Source organism: Diadema antillarum, unplaced genomic scaffold (genome assembly GCF_040938485.1).
Source record: "Diadema antillarum isolate AM-2024a unplaced genomic scaffold, OU_Dant_1.0 scf00000006, whole genome shotgun sequence".
In the NCBI taxonomy this organism is placed as follows: Eukaryota; Metazoa; Echinodermata; class Echinoidea; order Diadematoida; family Diadematidae; genus Diadema; species Diadema antillarum.
The window spans coordinates 1,955,838-1,974,488 of record NW_027270895.1 but is presented as its reverse complement, the minus strand read 5'-3'; the positions used below and the strand labels follow the sequence as shown (position 1 = coordinate 1,974,488).

At 39.4% G+C, this 18,651-nt stretch overlaps 1 protein-coding gene across 1 annotated transcript; it reads right to left on the bottom strand.

Annotated features, from left to right (window-relative positions):
- Positions 1-350: 350 nt before the first annotated feature.
- Positions 351-18,583, bottom strand: LOC139715368 (mRNA export factor-like). The gene is made up of 11 exons (XM_071626944.1): positions 18,518-18,583; positions 14,642-14,860; positions 12,988-13,080; positions 12,262-12,348; positions 11,569-11,655; positions 10,802-10,873; positions 9,184-9,291; positions 8,142-8,251; positions 5,965-6,034; positions 3,880-4,074; positions 351-2,075 (listed from the first exon to the last, which is right to left on the bottom strand). Exons 2-11 carry the CDS (start codon positions 14,810-14,812, stop codon positions 1,983-1,985), a joined length of 1,086 nt encoding a protein of 361 aa, XP_071483045.1. The 5' UTR covers positions 14,813-14,860; positions 18,518-18,583; the 3' UTR covers positions 351-1,982.
- Positions 18,584-18,651: the final 68 nt, after the last annotated feature.

Genomic DNA, 18,651 nt, shown 5'->3' with positions numbered 1-18,651 from the left:
TATGCATACAACTATATAAGGAAAATAAAAAGAGAATTTCACAAAACTTAACTTTTTGAATAAAGTGCACAGTTCTTAGACTTGCTACTGACGTATGTTAAAGGTAATATTATTCCCCCTGCCTTCTGAAAGAGAGAAGTCGAGTGTTCTTTTGTTATGTGAGAAAAATGGAAATATGTTGAATTTTCTTTATTCTTTCTTTATATCGTTGTACTCAAGTGATATCACAAGCTATAGTAGTCTTTTCATCCAGCCATGACTGAGCAAAAACTTCAAAAATTCTTAACTTTTTAAAGGATTGTCCGATTTTGCTCAAACTCTCACTGATGTGTTCTACTAATATTGCTGCATTCACTCAATCCACATGTCTATGAAGGTGAACTCGTCCTTTAAAAGGAAGAAAGACAAAAGTTAAAATGACTACTAATTGTACAACAACAACAACCACAAATTTGATTGTCAGTGTAGCACTCAAGGGCACTGTGATACAATCTATGAAGTCAGGATGTGCTTTGCTGCGTCTTTCCATCTCGTGATAAAGTTTTGTTAAAATACGGAAGACACAGCAAGCGACTTTCATTAGTGTCTCTTTAAAAGTCTCGAGGAAGTGTTAGCTTTGTTTATATTTAAACAGACGTTTGACTTAACCTTTGGTGTGCTTCAAGTGCTGTTTGGCAAAGAAAACCCCATAGCGTTGCACACACTGTCCAAATTAAGACCTTGAACCAGAAAGGGTTAAGAGGACTTTATCCATCACGTAACTTTGTAACAGGGGAAATGCTGTTATTAGGCACACATGAGCGGAAGATATTTCAGAGCCACATGTAAGCTGCAACTTCACATAGAAATCTGTCTCCAAGTGTCATTGCAATGACACAGAATGAGTTTTTCATTATCATTAACCCTTCAAGCTCTACAACTGCAAACTACAAATGCAGTCTAGTTGTCCGTAGCATGTATTATGTGAGCAAAGCAGACCAGTGGCGCACACAGGGCTAGAGGGACCACAAAGCTTTGTGTGCAGGTTTATGGCAAGACAGTTATCTTGTTGGTGGGACCACCACTTGATGGTGACACAACACTTAAAACCCTGCAGCTTTCACTAAACTGAGCACAAAGAGAGAGAGAAAAGAACACCGAAACACTCAGTTGGAACACAATATTCTTTCTACTGCCTCTCGCTTGCATTAATCTTTATAACCCACCGAGGATGGGTTAATTTCACTACAATGTGCATTTCCCCATAGACATCTGCCCGTGTATACCTGGGACCACTCTTGAACGAGTGGAGATCTACAGTTAGGCCAATGACATGTGCAGGGGTTGAAGAAGCACGCATGGGTGACAGTTTTTTGTCTGTCAGCTATGCACAGTCCCCTCCGACACCCGTTTTTTACCTCAGCAGCAGAGAATGCGCCCTCTCTTGCTCAAACACAGAACAGTGTTAACATTTTGTAACAGAATCCAACTACAGCAGACAAAGGCATACTATAGCACGATGTGTAACATCATACATACAGACAAAAAATTAGAGTCTGCATTCAGACTAGGACATTCATAACACAATCCTTTTCTGAATAAAAAACAGCAACAAAAAAATATATTTTGAAATGAATGAGTAACCAAAGAAAGCTTTACTATAGATACATGTCAAATGTGTCTTACATCCAACACATTATTATCAAATATACCAGCCTGTGGTTTATATGTCAACTGGACATTAACAATACTTCAACTTTGTCTTACATAATGGACATCCTCTACCACGTGCCATGAAATTATCAAACTGAAAAAGATGCTCCTGGAGTTCTGAATTGAGCATAACGAGTGCAACTTGCTTCTCAAATATATAAACTGTGGAAATTCTCCTCTTCCTCAAGTTTTTATGAAACTAAGCATTCATATACTCCCATGAAAAGCTTTTGTTTCATTATGTTTTGGGGGCCTTGTTTTTTGTTTTGCTCTGTGCTAGGGCAGTCATTTCACCTCCTTCTGTTCCTCGGGCGAAGCTCCTCGCCGGCGTTGCCACGGAGAAAGATGTAGTTCTTCTTCTGGGGGTTGTAGAATTCATGTCCCTGGTAGGAAGAAGAAATGGATTGACACACATGTATTTTTTACACTCTTACTCTTTTAACTCTTTATGTGCCGTGGTGCAAACCCCCTGTGTGCCACATCATTCTGAGACAGCAACATAGTCATGCTTTGAGAAAACATTCCACTTTTCAAATCTGTAACCTTTTATACAGTTTATATAGCATTGGCATGTAATGAGCAAAGCTTTGCTTTGATATAAATTGTATGACAAATTTATCACTGTTTTTTTTTTTTTTTTTTCAAATGACCAGTAGCTACATCATTTTAAAGGCACGACTTTTGCACACGAAACAGTGACAGAAACTTTGTACGAATTTACTCGCAAATCCAGAAGGGAACACTGCTTGATAGTCAATCACCACGTAAAATGCAAGCTACATGTGTACATGTGACTGGAATGGAATCGCTAGAAACGCTTTCATCGTACTGTGGCATTTGGCGATTTATCAATCGGTTTGGGTAGGTTCGTGCGTTTGAGCAGAATATGCAAACTTGGCATGCCATCGACTGAGACGGGTGTGTGAATGTATATACCATCATATACATATACACCATCAGCACAATGCAAAGTTTCCAGCCTGTACAGAACAAAAACACACTTATGTACAGTTTGTATGATAAAAAACAAACAAACTTGAAGAAAAAGTCATATCATGGTACAAAAGTAGCGATATTTCACGTGACATGCCAGCAATTTCAAACTTCAGGGAAAAAATATTACTGGAACATATGAAAACATGTTTTTGTATTTTTTATGATAAAAAAAAAATACAGAGTGGACAACCTCTGCAAATATTTGTGGAAAGCTTCTATGGCATGAGAATTCAGCATAATGTCTGCAAGTCACACAGAAACTTATTGCAAAACATTCTGCACAAAATATCCACCTACACATAATCATCCCCATGCACGTATGTAAATCTTATTTCAAATAAATTTTATTGTGTTTTATAAAATGAAAAAACTTCAGCTTTTGAGCTGCATGCTCTTGTTATATTGTGAACAAACCTATATTGAATCGAACTGAATTGAATCAATCACTGTCATCAACCATCATCATCACAATCACCATCATCATCACTATCACCGTCATCGTCACACTACCATCCTATCCTCTATCATATCCCCCATAAGTATGTTTGACCAATGGAATTACTTGGCTTTGGAACACATGACCGAGAGATGTTTTTCTCCCAACATCTATGCTGTGGTATTACCACATGTGTGATAGCCTTTGTCATCCGCACTTTTTACATACCCGCGATTGGAATCGATAAAGGTATCGCTCGCATTTATCGACCACATGAGTACCTCACAAGTTCTAGTGGCACACATTTGTGTACAACGCACAATTATTGATACATCAGTATCGCTTGTCATCATCTTAGATCTAACGTTTGACTAATTTGACTGCCGCCATGCTGCGGACCGTAGTTGTACGGTTTAATCACCTAAGTTGAATTAAACATTCAGCATGATTATAAAATGAAAATCTGTATGTTTGATGGAAGACATTTTTATAAAATCTCAAGTTCGTAAATCGATGTGGGATAGAAAGCGAATAATCATCTCCCATTTCTCAGGCAATGAATACACTCTAACATTGCCTCAGTGATGTTAGATTGTACCATCGCCCTCGCAGTCGATGATTATTTGCTTATTATCATCATGATCATCTATTGTCACCATTACCATCATCTTTGCTTTCATCAACTCTCATCATTTTCATGATCATCACACCACCATCTTCATCGCTTTTGTTGTCATCGTCGTCATCAATTTTACCTTAGACCAATCGTAGCTGACGGCGTAGGCGAAGATTTGACCCTTGGCGTCAAAAGTGCAGCACGTGATCGGTTGTTCCATCTGTTCCGAGGTCTTGAGCTTGGTGCGGGCATCCTTGTCCCAGAAGCTGAACTTGCCGTCTGATCCCGCGGTCGCGAGCGTGCCATACTCAGGGTGGAATGCTATGGAGTTGACCTGTCAAAATAAAGGGTGGGGAGGGACAAACTTTCAATTCAGTTTTTGTTGGTTTGTTTCATTTCCATCTGAGAATGCAATGAACTTGTAGCTGGTCTTCTATGGGGTCCAGTTGGATGTTGGGTGGGACCACTTCACCCGGTTGTACCCTGCTCTTTGCGATGAATAAACGAAGCAGGATCTTTTACGTGCATGAGTTGTGACTCTCTCACACATGGGACCTCCATTTTATGTCCTATTCGAGGTAAAGAGTGTTTTACCTCCTACTTGAGGGGATATGTTTACACACAACACTGCACAGCTACAATGTAGGATCAGAAATTGAACCCAGGTTTATATGGATTGAGAGACAGAAGGCCAGCACTACCAACTGAACCAAATCATTGCTCCTAATTCTAACAGTTTGACAGATGAGCTTCTGCCTGTACAAGATTTTGCTCTTTCAGAGACAATAAGGGCCTAAATCATTCCAAATCATCATACAGTTCTGATATACACGTACAGTGCATATCAAAGAAAAAGGAAGTAATCCAAATATTTAGGGCTACTATTTCATAATTATCAATTATGGAAAGGGCAATGTAGGTTGTGGGGAAAGGAAATTGTGCTTTCTATCAGTTCCTAATTGTGGACAATTGTGGCCTGTGGCCAACTTGGTCACTCCCACAAAGGCCAACCCACACACTCCACATTTCTCTAATCAGATTCAACTCATAGCTCACAGCGACACACCATGTCTTGAATATGAAGAAAAAAGAATGGATTGTGTGGGCTGGCTTTTGTGGGAGCAGCCAAATGATCGGACACGTAGCCATGTTGAAGGTTATGGTCTGTAGAGGAAACGCTAAACACAAACCTGCAGTCGTGCAGGCTGGCCTGTTAATTTGACCACTTTCATTGACAGATCTCATCCATTTCAGTGAAACATTCATTGTTCCGTTATCATAACACTCAAACTTGGAAAAAGTGCAACTCTTCATTCTTTGCTTTAAAAATGTGCTCAGTCATGCATGATACATGTATATGTCACACAATGAGGTAGCAATAGAAAGAAGAAGAGTTATCCTTTCTTCAAAACCAACATTGTGCTCTCCATAATTGACAATTACGAAATAGTAGCCATCTAAAGTTGGCTTATCTTAAAGGTGCATGGTCCCGGTGTTTTAGTCAAATGCGTACGCGGGCGCACGGCGCAAGTTTCCTATAGAGACCTACGCTATCGACTCCTCTTTAGCGCTTACGCTTTGGCCCACTTCCCCGAGTCCGAAGAAGTCCGATTCACTGCAGTCAGAGGTCCGATCACAGTTCCGCTCATGATTCGGCTGAGGGGGATGACAGCTTTAGCAAGCTTCTTTTGTGATGTCATAATAACAAGCACATATGCACGCACCCTGGCATTACTACAGACTGTGCAATGTGCAGAGAAGACAACGAAGGCAACGTTACTTTAAATAGCAACACCTATGCACTATACTCTTGGTGACAGCTCAACTTCGGTAATCTTTGTATCAATGCTAACAGTGATCGGCAGTATCATCAACAGCGCCCTCTACACTACCGGGACTATGCCCCTTTAATAGGCACTGTTAAGAAGATGGCCTAAAAATTCAGAACTTTGTAACACGATTGCCCGACCTCCATCGAACTTTTATGAGACCTTCACTGATTTCCCCACAGATGCTCAATCAGCGCATACATTACATTCGGGAAATCTACATGCACCTCCCAATCACAGGAATTAAGAGATACCGCAACTATCACCACATCTTGTACATGCAGGAAGCTCACCCATCAAACTGTCTTAAATTCATTTCATGATACCAAAATACTTGAACTCATGGTAATAACTGTACACCCACATAGGTGCACAGAGCTGGCACAGGCACTTACTGCATAGATGTCTTGGCTGTTGTATGATGTCCCATTAGAGCGATGGCACTTGAATGTGAAGTTATCCTTACTGGAAGGTGCAGCAATTACAATGAAAAGGCACACAAAAAGAAAAAGAATCATCACGATCAGGTGCTGTTGGATGTTATGGTTCAGTATCTTTTGCTTTACGTGGACTTAGATATTTTTATTACAAAGTGTGAAAACACTGTAATCTGAAATTAATGCGGTTTTCTGTCACTGTGATCAGAATTTGATGGAGGTTCATTCTATACGTATTTAAGAGGGCTGAGTAGCCACACTGATCTGGCAGCCAGTAAGACTGATATAGACATTCATATCAAAGAATCATCCAATAGCAATGATGCAGAATTCAGCTTAAAACAAACATTAGTAATTCTACTCATTGGTATCTATAATGAACAAAGATCATACATTTCTAAATGATATATTCATTCTGCCCTCTCCATTAATTTCTAGCATCCAACAATTAAAAGATATAACTACAGTTCAGTTTCTCTACCGTGTACTGATGCTTCCACTTGATATACTTGCAGCTTTCTGTTCCCATTCAAAAACAAAAACAAAAACAAACTAGAAATGTCGCTATGGCAACTGGTATGCCTCCGCCATAATGCATGATTCTCCTAATAGGTCCAGATAGTACATGTGGACAATGTGTGATTACATTTTCACAAAATTGGCAAAATATTAAAACGACAAGTTTGTCACAAATGTGTTAAATGTTCACCTTCCTTGACCTACAGTAGGTTTAATTGGATGAATAGGAGAGCATGTATTTGGGAGTTAAGGACTTTAACTTGACTTTGACCCATTCATATGTTTATGCATTGAGTTATTTTCAAGGTACGGAGAAAAAGTGCAATTTCTGCATTGAATAGTAAATTGTTACCATTTTCATCTGGCCTTTGACCCTAGAATTCATAAAATAATCACTGTCAGGCAGAACATGCATAAATATGTAGTACGTTTCAAGATAACTTGAGCCACTTCCGAGATATGGAGGAAAAGCTTATTTCAGCACTTTCAATTGATCTTTGACCTTTTGACCTTTGAGGCAAAAACAAATTTAAAGAAAAAAAAAAACTTTCCAAAGAATCTCTATTAGGTTATGCATGCATACACCAAGTGTAAAAAAAAAAAATAATCCTGCCAGCATTGCATAAACATGACAGAAATAGTAAAATTCTGAAGTGTTTCCCTTGACCTTTGACCCCTGACCTTTGACCCCATGAACCTTAAATTTTCTAGATAATCACTGCCAGTCAGTACATGTATATATACTATGTTCCATGAAGATACCTTAAACAATTTCCAAGGTACAGAGAAAAAAGGTGAAGTTTTAATATTTTTACTTGACCTTTTGACCTTTGACCTTTGACCTCATGAACCAAACTTTCACCAGAGAATCTTAATTAGGTAATACATGTATACACTAAGTTTCAAGAAAATATCTTCAGGCATTGCATAGATATAGTGAAAATAGTGAAATTTTACGTATTTGACCTTGACCTTTTGACCTTTGACCTTGAGCATGTGCACCCAAAAGTTGATAGGCACAACTTCACCCCCTAATACACATACATGCCAAGTTTCATTAGGATACCTCAAAAGGTTTTGATAGTTACCCTGTCCACAAAATTCATTACGGACGGACGGAAGGACGGACGGACGGACAGACGGAAGGACGGATGGACGACCTCACGGTGATATACTTGTGTGTCTACCCCTTTGTTCTCCCTTTTGTTAAAATAGACACACAAGCAAAAATTTTAGCCACACAAGCCTGACGGAATAAAGGCCATCTATTGTGCACTATTGTTCTCCTAGCCACACAAGCATACTCTCGTTAGCACGGACAGACGGACAGACGGAAGGACGGACGGACAGACGGACGGACGGACAACCCGAAAACATAATGCCTCCGGCACCACTTCGTGGCGGAGGCATAAAAACAAATATACATTCATATCTAAAAGAAAAGATGCATGAACACATGCAAAACAAATTTCGAGGCATCATGATGAAAAATGAGAACACCAAAACCATCACAACATGTTTCTAATATCAAAGAGAAGATTAAATTGAGAGAGATTGTCAAGAAACAAAGGCTTGTCATCTCTTCTATATACCCCCAGGCTGCTACTACTACTCACGGATTGGCCGCCTGCACGAACTGGATTGCACACCGACCCTCGATGCTGCCGAGAGCAAACCCGGTTGGCATGTTCTTTTTGATATCCTTGAAGATTGCCACACATCGCAGCTGACAAAAAGACAGAGATACAATAATGTGTGAGAATACGCCAAATTAAAAAATGCATTTGTATGCTACATTTTAGTGATCGTTTCCATTGTATTTGCACAAAATTTGTGAGTTTTATCTATGTGGTGTTGTTTATTTTTCCCCTTTTATGCTCCCAACTTCTAAAAGCAGAAACATGCATCCACAAATACGAACAGCTGGGACTACACCTGGAGTTCTAACATAACATTAATACTACATCATTTTGTTTAGCTCTTCAGGGCAACAACTCTGTGTTATCTTTCTCTGCAAACATCCTACCAAAGGCATTGCTGTAAAACAAGGAATGTTCGCGTGCATCTTAATTTCGCGAACTTTTGCGAGAGCCAAGATTCGCGAAATCAAAATGTATGCAAAAGTTCTTGTCTAAACTATATGCATTGAATGCTAGAGGCAACTCGCAAAAAAGGCAGTCGGCTCCAATTCGTGAAAATTTCATGCCACATGAATATTGTGTTTTACAGTATCTTTTTATCTATCCATGGATCCATTCATCACTCCCTCCATCTACAGCATATCTATCTACTTTCCATATACTTCTCTAGCAATCTATATATCTATCTATCTATCTACCCATCTATCCATTTACATCTACATCTATCTATCTATCTATACTATCTTTCATACCTGAAACTTCAGCAGTGAATCAATCCTTTTCTATCTATTTATCTACTCATCTATCTATCTATCTGCCCATCTATCTATTTATTTATCTATCTATCTATCTATCTATCTATCTATCTATCTATCTATCTTTCATACCTGGTATTTCAGCTGCGAATCTATCCTCTTCTATCTATCTATCTATCTATCTATCTATCTATCTACCTATCTATCTATCTATCTATCTACCTATCTATCTATCTATCTATCTATCTATCTATCTATCATACCTGGTACTTCAGCGGTGAATCTATCCTCTTGAACTCTGATGGCTGGTTCTCAAGCTGGTAGATGATGACATTCTTGTCTGCTGTTCCCACAACTGCCATGGGGTACATCTAGTCACAAAGACCAAAGATGCCTATTACCACCATATCATGGTCCATTAAACTTCATTATAGACTGAACTTCTTGTTACAAGAAGCTACAAGAGGTAAGGTGCAACATGATGTCCTTTTGTAAAGGTCCAACTCATCCACCATTGTCTCTGTCATGAACAACTACCAGTAATTCGCCTCAAAAAGTATCATAACACTTGTAGAGTGTAGTCATGAACAACTAATTTGCTTCAAAACTACATTGATTTAGTAGAGTCATGAGCAATTTGTTGGTTGAGAATGATAAGGGCGTTAAGTTGCCACTAGAGTCATAGAATTTGTGGTACCTTAACCCTATTCCAACTAGGGGGGGGGGGTCAAATTGACCCCCCCCTCGACATTTCGCACTACAATTCCGCAACGCACAAAGATTTTGCCACGTCGTTTCATGACTTTTTTCACTGAAGTCTCCCGCATATTTTGAGACCAAATTTGCGACGTCCGGGTACACCGTTCTGAAGTTACATAATGTTTTGCATATGCATGTCAACCCGAAAACAGCTCAAATTCGTGATATCGTGTGCAAATCTAATGCAAATTGTGTTTTTTGGTTAAATTGATGTAAATTAGATTATTTCAACTTTTAACCATTGAAATTAATCAATTCTAATGTAGATAAGCTTGAAAAAGTGCCTGCAACAAATTTTGCAAAAACAAATAGAAAACAAAAGGTCGAAAAACAATGAAATACATAAGAAATTAACAAAACAATAGAAAACAAAAGAAAATGATTTTGATCGTGCTACTTTTTTACAAGAAAATTGTTCGATGTGTCTTGAGAAACTCTGACACGAGAATTTAGCAATCCTTCAGTCTTTTTAATGGAGTTATAGGTGAAAATATGATTTCATGCGTAAATTTGCATAATTAATTTACTAAAAATAGAAAATCACTTTTTTTTTTTTATTGTATAACCATGTAATCTTGTAGTTGATGTCCGGCTCTATGTTCAGGCAAAATTTTGCGGCAATCGCGCGATCCGCGGCCGAGATCTGAAGGGGGGGTCAAATTGACCCCCCCCCCCCCCCTCAGTAAAAACCTGGTCTCAAATAGCCCAGTTGAAATAGGGTTAACGCCCTTCTCATTGTCAACCAACAAATTTATGTGCTTCAAAAACTACAGTACAGTTTTGTTTGTACTACTTCTGGATCTGTAAAAGATAACATTAAGTTGAAATTCACACAGTTGTGGTCTTGGGGATGTGCTCCTGAGCCCCAGTGGGATGGGAGTACTTGGGGATGTAGCATAAGCATCATTTATGAACAACATTGGATCAATATACGTTACCATACATGTATAATGTATATCTACAAAGTGTCTTTAAACACACCTCTCTGGCTCAATAACTGCACGGAGGGTGTAGAACCACAGTTTCTGCAGGGCAGCATCACAACAGACAGAAATTTGTCAAAAAGTGTTAGTCTAAGAGAAAGAAAACCGTCATTGGGCCTTAGGTCATCCAGTATCTTACCACATCTGCACAGTAGCACCTCTCTGGCAGCTGAATGCTGAGGATTGGATTTGGCGTTCTTGTGTCCCAGAACTGAAAATTACAAATCAAAACACATATGGTTTAATGACACCAAGCAAACATGGTTCTGGTCTATCTCTGCAGTTTTCATGATCTCAACATAGATGATGTCATTTCTTTTAAACTAGTAGATAAGTTGATGCGACATTGTCTTGTACTTACTTTTTACTTTACAGTTTTCAGTATAAAATTGTTTTATTTTTCCATTTATACAAATGAAATCATTACAGTGTACGACAAACCAGCAACATTCACATCAACACAATGTAATAATATACAATGATGTATATACAGTATGTTTGAATATGGCCGTGATGATGATAATGCTATTTAAACAATGAAGAAAACCTATGATGACTATGTGGCCCGAATTCACAAAGGTGGTACAAATGAAACCATGGTTTAAACCATGGACAAAAACCATGGAGCGCCAAGTGTCGCACGGAATACTTCGTTACGAAATTGGTCATTTTGTCGACAAACTGACCGTTTCGTTAATGAAATTATCATTTTGTGGACGAAATGTTCATTTAGTTACAAAATGTCGTCATTTTGTTACAAAATAATCATTTCATCGACGAAATGGCTGATTTCATTACGAAATATTCTGTGCGACACTTGGCACTCCATGGTTTTTGTCCATGGTTTAAACCATGGTTTTATTTGTACCACCTTCGTGAATTTGGGCCTGTGAGGTCATCATGTACCTTGATTGTCTTGTCCCAGCTACCGGTCATGACACAGGAGTAGTTTGGTGCTTTCACCCAGCGTACAGTCTTGATCGGACCCTCGTGCTGTGTAAGAAACCAAACACAAACAAACCGGCAACACATAATTTTGTAATGACTTTACGACTCTCTTTTATCTTAGTCCATGTTTTACCCTGGCAGACATTGCATCATGAATATTCAGAATGGGCTCTCTTCTTCTTTGTATCACTCATGTTGGAATATTCAGACATCCTGACAAATTGATGAAAATTATGACTGTGGATAATCTCAACAGGTGATTACTCAATGTCATTTGACCCCCTGATTTGAAAACTTCAACAGCCTGAACAAGTTTGCTTTGCATTCCTTGCTTACTGGTACTCTAATTTAGAGACGCTTCATGTTAAAATCCAATGCATCACTTGGAGTGAAGAGGTGGTGTACAAAGTAAAGTTGTATTTGATGCAGAAAGTCTCACCGTTCGATCCACACCACATCTAGGCCCCCATTTCATAAAAAGTTGATATGATATCAACTCTAGCTGGAATGGCAATTGTAATGGTAATGACAAGAAACCAGCTTCCTGATTGGCTGTTGCTATGGGAAGTTTCCATTCCAGCAAGAGTTGCTATCCTAACATTTTCTTTGAAATACTGATTAGAACCCTGAAGGTCTTATATTCAGACTCACCTGTGCTATTTGAATGGCCTGGTTACTGTTGAGGTCCCACATCTTAGCCGTGTTGTCGCAGGATGCTGTAAAGACCTTGGTGCCATCCTGCAAACATCAACAATATTTGGAAGATAAGGAAAAGATTCAGTTTTACTGGACTATGAACCACGTTCAATAATAGAAGATACTTGCCATCATCATCATCATTGTTACTGAAGTCAGCATGCTGAATTATCCAGGCACTAGAGTGCAATGAGAAGAAAATTATTACCACCATCATCATTCATCACTCATTCAACTAAACATTCATTCACTTATACATTCAGCCAATCATTCAATCATTCATTCATACATTTATAAATTCATGCATTCACTTATTCATTCATTCATCATTCATTCATTTATTTAATTCATTTTTATATTCATTCATTTAATATATGCATCCATTCAATCATTCATTCATTTTCATATTCATTCATTCATATAATCAATTACTCATTCATTTTTACATTCATTCAGCCAGGCATTTAGGCCTATCCATTCATTTTTATATTCATTCATTCAGTCAGTCATTCACTCACTTATTTTAATTAATTAATTCATTCATTCATTCATTCATTCATTCATACATGCAATTATTCATTCACTTTTTAATTCGTTCATTCATGCATGTATGCATGCATTCATTCATTCATACCAATGCAATCACAATGAACATGACACTCATCAGCTGGTTCTACTCACATCATGCCAGTCAACGTCCATGATGGGTCCCCTGTGGGTCTGCTGGGCCTTGGGAATCGTCTGGCCCGAACTCTGTATCTCCCAGCAACGCACCTACAGGACAAAGTCAGTGGACAGTATTGAAAAGATGGCACAAGTACTTTCATGCCTAGTGACACTACTGTGCTGCAGTCCTCATGGGTGGACTGCCACTTTGTTACCCCATAGTCAGCTGTGTAACATATTAAAGATGGTCAAATTTTATATAAAGAACTAGCCAAATTTAATGTCCTTTAAGATAGATAGCAAGCTACAACAATTGAAAGTGCAAGGATGATGCCTTTTTATCCTGTAACTTGCCTCATGAACGCTACAAGACACAAGCTAAATGAAACTTCATTAGGCATTGCTTCATTCTGCTTTGTTTTTGTTTTGTTTTACGGAGTGCATGGAAGAGGATAAACATACAGATAAACATCAAAACAGAAATAAATCTAGACAGCGTAAGTTCAGGCAGGCCAGGAGGAGATTTGATCATTGACAATATTCTAATGAAAGCCCACACCAAGGGGACAAGGAACATTAAAAAATATTGACTGGCACTGCCTTGTGACAGAAAAAATACAATAGAGTATTAAAACCACCCTGTTTGCTGCAGACCTTATACAGGGTGCTTATTTGCAGCAAGGGCCATTTCATTCATTAATGAAAAGAACCAGTCAAGTATCACTTCCCATAACACTTGTAATTCCTGCTTGTGTCCAAAAGTGGGACGAAGTACACATGATGTTCATTGGCTGTTTTATTTATGAATGAAACTGCCCCTACCACAAATAGGAACCCTCCCTTAACCCTAATCAGGCTGGGCTTTTTTGGCTATGCTATATCTGGGGGGGGGGGGGGGGGATTCCGCCCCCCTTCAGATCTCGCCTATGGAACGCGTGATCGCGCCGAAAATCGGCACACGCGACGCCCGCGACGTATACAAATCAAAATCAAAATGTATGATTGCTTTCTCCGAAAAATTTTTCTTATATTTTATATTAATTAATTAGTGTAATTTATGCATAAAATCAGTTTTGAGCTCTAAATCACTTATTAATGCTCTAATTAAGCTAATTTCTTTTTAAAATTGTTTCTTGTATCATTCTCCTGAGACATAGGATAAAAAAAAATCTGTATCGAAATTAATTCCTTATGTATTTGATTGTTTTTTGAATTTCTTATGTATTTCTTTGTTTTTCGACCTTTTGTTTTTGTTTGTTTTTTGGCCAAAATTTGTCACAGACATTTTTCGAAGCTTTATTATGCTAAAATAAATTAATTTCGTCCATTCTAAGTCAAGATATGAATTTTTATGTGAATTAATTGAAAAAACACAATTTGCATTGGATTTGTACACAAAATCATGTTTTGGAGCAATTTTGGGGTTGACAAATTTTTTTCGAACGGGCGTCGCGTCAAAACGGTACGCGCGGGCGCAACAATTTTGGTATTAAAAGTTGCACGATACTTGAAAGAAAAAAGTCATGAAACATCGCGGCGGGAGCTTATCGCGCTGCGAAGATATTGCGCGAAACGTCGAGGGGGGCGGATTCCCCCCCCCCCCCCAGCCTGATTAGGTTAAACAGGAGTATAGAATACTCTATTCAAAACTCAGTAGAAATTCTCTCACATTGTTATCCCAGGACCCAGCTATCAGAAACGTGGTGGGAATGGAGGCCGGACTGAATCGCAAGGAACTGATGCTGTCGTCTGGTGGCGACGTCACCTCGACGTCCTTCATCGGGTTGTTTGACGTCGAACTGCCTTGGTTGAAGCCAAATGTGCCCGATGAACCAAACATGGCGAATTTTTAACCAGTGTGATTCTTTGATCAAGTACGTAGATCCTCCTATAAAAGTCAAAGATGCAAAGGCAAAGAAGAAATAACAGCACAACAGGAATGAGTAGTACTTAGTATGATTGTGCTGATGAAACACAATCATGTCCTGTGCATTCATCATCATCCAATCATTATAACTTGCAAGATTCTTACACGCAGGCACAATTACAAGCACTTTGTGTAACAACTTACTCAACCAACATTGCTTTAACCTTTATCTAGACCTACATTTGCAGTTGTAGACCAACCTCTAAGACTGAGAATAAACTCTACAATGAAGGTCCGGACGCCAGATTATTTGTAACCATGCATCATGAAACCAACAAAAAGTCGCACGCACTGATTTTGTGTGAGGACTCAAAATAGGTGAAATAGGTCAATACTGTGATAAGGTAGGTCTTCTACAGTCCATTTTTCATTTCTTAAATACCCTTTTACACACTCTTCACTTACAGCTGTATAACTCTAACAAAGATAACTTTGAAAGGATAATGATACTGCTATGAAAGTTGGTATCAGTCATGAATAGAATGTCTTGATAGAGCATGATCAACCTCAGCTTAATCTGACAATCCCTTCATTGTTATTGCTCTGAAGTTTTGCATCCTGTTTTTTGTCCCATTCACTGCACACAGCACAGTTCATGGTCAGATTAAGCACTTGAATTGACTCTAAACTTCACAGCCTCTTGTTTCTTAATACATACTTTTCCAGCTTGTGTCCTTTCTTTGAATAGTATGATAGGTTAGGAGATTCCCTTTGAATTGAGCAAGAGGTGTCTATACATCATTTAAAAGCTTTAATAAAGTCTGCTCTTTCAGAATCTGCCCTTACGTGTATTTTAACTAAAATCCATGTCTCCATTTGTTGGTTTTGTGATGCACAGTCACATCACACTGACTAGATTATTGACATACTTGTAGAAACTGCTGTATATTCTACACATTGTAAATACCCAACAGACACACACTACCAGCATGACCAGGCACAACAGCTTTTGCTATTGTATTGTATGATATTCTAATTTCAAGTTTTACTTGTAGTAGCAGTACAACAGGTGCCAAATGAACTGTCTGGTATGCTTGTGAAATAGGCCCCACCACTGCCTGTCTTTACAAACTATGGCCCCTTTCCTGTAACTTGTTAATTCAGTCCCAGGTCCCCACTGTGCCTGTGACCCTATGTGTGACGTTCAAACTTCAACCATACAGACGACCAGATAAGCATAAGCACAGCGGTGAGGCTTTCTTCAGCTAGCTTGGCTTCCACAGTACTTTTTACTTGTGAATATGGCCCCACCACCAAGGTCCAAGCGGCGGTTATGCAGGGCCCGCCGATATCCACAGGGGGCACAGTGGCACAGACCTCAGCAGAGCATCTTTCATCCTCCTGGCACTCCTGTCCATCCTTCTTTCCTTCTTTTTTGTTTCCTTTGTTCTTTCTCCCTTTTTTTTTTCTCGCAAAGACTAGAGGTGCTTGGTACTTGGTAGTGATCCTCCAAAAGACCCCAAGCGGTGTTTAAACTGGAGGTGGCGGCAGAGGGTGGACTCAGTTTGGGAGAATATAGTTTGAAACCATGGTCTTAAAAATAGCTGAATTAACTTGAGAGATTACACATTGAGGAAGGCTATTCCATGTCCTTGTGGTTCGAGGGAAGAAGGAGTTCCTGTACATATCTGTGTTGCTAATTGGTACATCAAACTGGTTTGAATGTCCCTGCCTACTTCGATCTGGTTTAGGGCAAATATGGTCTGTGTGACGTATGTCGATTTCCTAATGGAGCACCTTTAATGATACAAACAGGATAAGCGGTGTATTTCCCGTCTGTATCGGAGTGAGTTCCAGTTTTAAATAGTGAACTAAGTAAGCAGCTGGGTGACACTTGCTTCTTGGTTCGTAGGTGTTTGTAACAAGGCAGTGTACATACAACCACACGCGTGTGTCTTTACCATCCAGCTACACGAGTGTGGTTGTAGCTATGGCCAGAGTCGCTGGATACAGCCACACTCGTGTGTAATGTACATCCTGTCCACACACATGGAGAAGCTTTACAGTATATTGCGTAGCGGGAACACGCTGTGTGTGGTCACATCAACACGCGATATGATGTACCACCGCAAAGCGATGAACCTGTACCTCCTAGATTAACCTCATTTGATATTATCTCACCATCTAGACAAATTTAAATTTTTTTTTCATTTTAAACTTCAATCTCATTTTCTTTATTTGATGAGATGAATTTGAAGTTACAATTGAGTTTGGACTTTGATTGTAACAATTGATGATGCATCGTGTCGTTATTGAGACTTCGCCTTCGTTCGTTAGGGTACTTGCAAATCTCGCACATAGCATACACGTACAGGCTCCCGGCGCGCGGGTCCCTGATGCTCGGGCGGGCAGCGCGCCACAACATGCAATGAGCGACTGCTGGCACCTGAAGTCACAATGTAGGACCTACAAAGTTGTACCACTCGCAGTCTAGCGATGCCAATCCGAAGTCCCCCAAGTTAGCGGCAGTACTAACTTTGCTATTAATTCCAAACCCATCGTATCAAGCAAACACAATGAGAATGGAGCAAAAAAAATTTTACGAAAACGATATTAGAAGGTATGAAAATGAGGTTACTTTCATCACTTTGCAAGCAAGCCTGTTGTGTGCTGTTTAAGTGCTTGACACGCCTCGCACGGTGATCAGCTTCTCTGTGTGTGTTGATATTAAATTGATATATTATTATACACGTTGTATGTACAATGTACATTACACACGAGTGTGGCTGTATCCAGCGACTTGGGCCATGGCTACAAGTACAACCACACTCGTGTGGCTGGATGGTAAAGACACACACGTGTGGTTGTATGAGCAGCCCGTCTTTGGACTTGTTCAATGGAGGAAATATTCTTGTTTGTGTATGGATCCCAAGCAGCGGTAGCATAATCAAGATGAGGATGAACAAGGGTTAAAATAAATATAACTTTTCCTTCACAGATGTAGAACAGTTGAAAAAATTTCGTCTGAGGAAATTCAGGACAACCGATGCTTTCGTTGTTGCTTGGTGGGTCTGGCTGTTCCAGCGCAAGTCGCTTTGAATATTAATCATGTTAATACCGTGTGTTCTAGGTGTTCTATCCTAGGTGGGTCTAAGACTTCTTCATAGTAATCATACAGCTTCAAACTAACCCTGCTAGCTGCCTGTATGTACTAGGCTATGCCCTACAAACATGTTAACATTAATTGTCAAGGCATAGCCGACAACATAATGCGAACAAGCCTTGTTTTGGTCTGGACTAGTGAAGTGTAGTGTAACGAGTTAGGCCTAACGTTAGATCTAAGTTGATTTTACTAACCAGTTACGTGACATGAGTTAAAGCATATTAGACTAGTCTAGCTAGTAGTGGTAGTGTAAATTTACGAGCCTATCCTAGCAATCATAAGGAGCCGATCCCACGAATCCATGTCCATGATGATGCCTCAATTTCAGCTTCAGGCGATTTATCCCATGACCCCATTGGCCATACGCCATGCGCCCATGGCCATGGGGGCTCTTTTGGAAACTTACATACATGTATCTAGAACTGATTTCTACGTATAGAAGTAGACACTAGTGACAATGAATAGTTAATACGGGCATACATCTACATTTTACATGATAAACAGTTCAATCTTACCACGTTTCGCATGTGTTCTTGGCCTGGCGAAAATGTATGAGGAAGGTCTTCACGTATACAAAGGTGTACACACGTACGGGATGCGCACCAGCCTATGCTAGTACAGATAACATTGTTATAATTTATCCGGCGCG

Excerpts from the sequence above, each read along its gene's own strand:
- LOC139715368 (XM_071626944.1), bottom strand. The coding sequence starts at position 14,812 with ATGTTTGGTTCATCGGGCACATTTGGCTTCAACCAAGGCAGTTCGACG. Across the intron at positions 12,349-12,987 it reads TGGACGTTGACTGGCATGAT|GATGGCACCAAGGTCTTTAC; the intron begins GTGAGTAGAACC and ends TGATGTTTGCAG. Across the intron at positions 9,292-10,801 it reads GGTGCTACTGTGCAGATGTG|ATGTACCCCATGGCAGTTGT; the intron begins GTAAGATACTGG and ends CTTTGTGACTAG.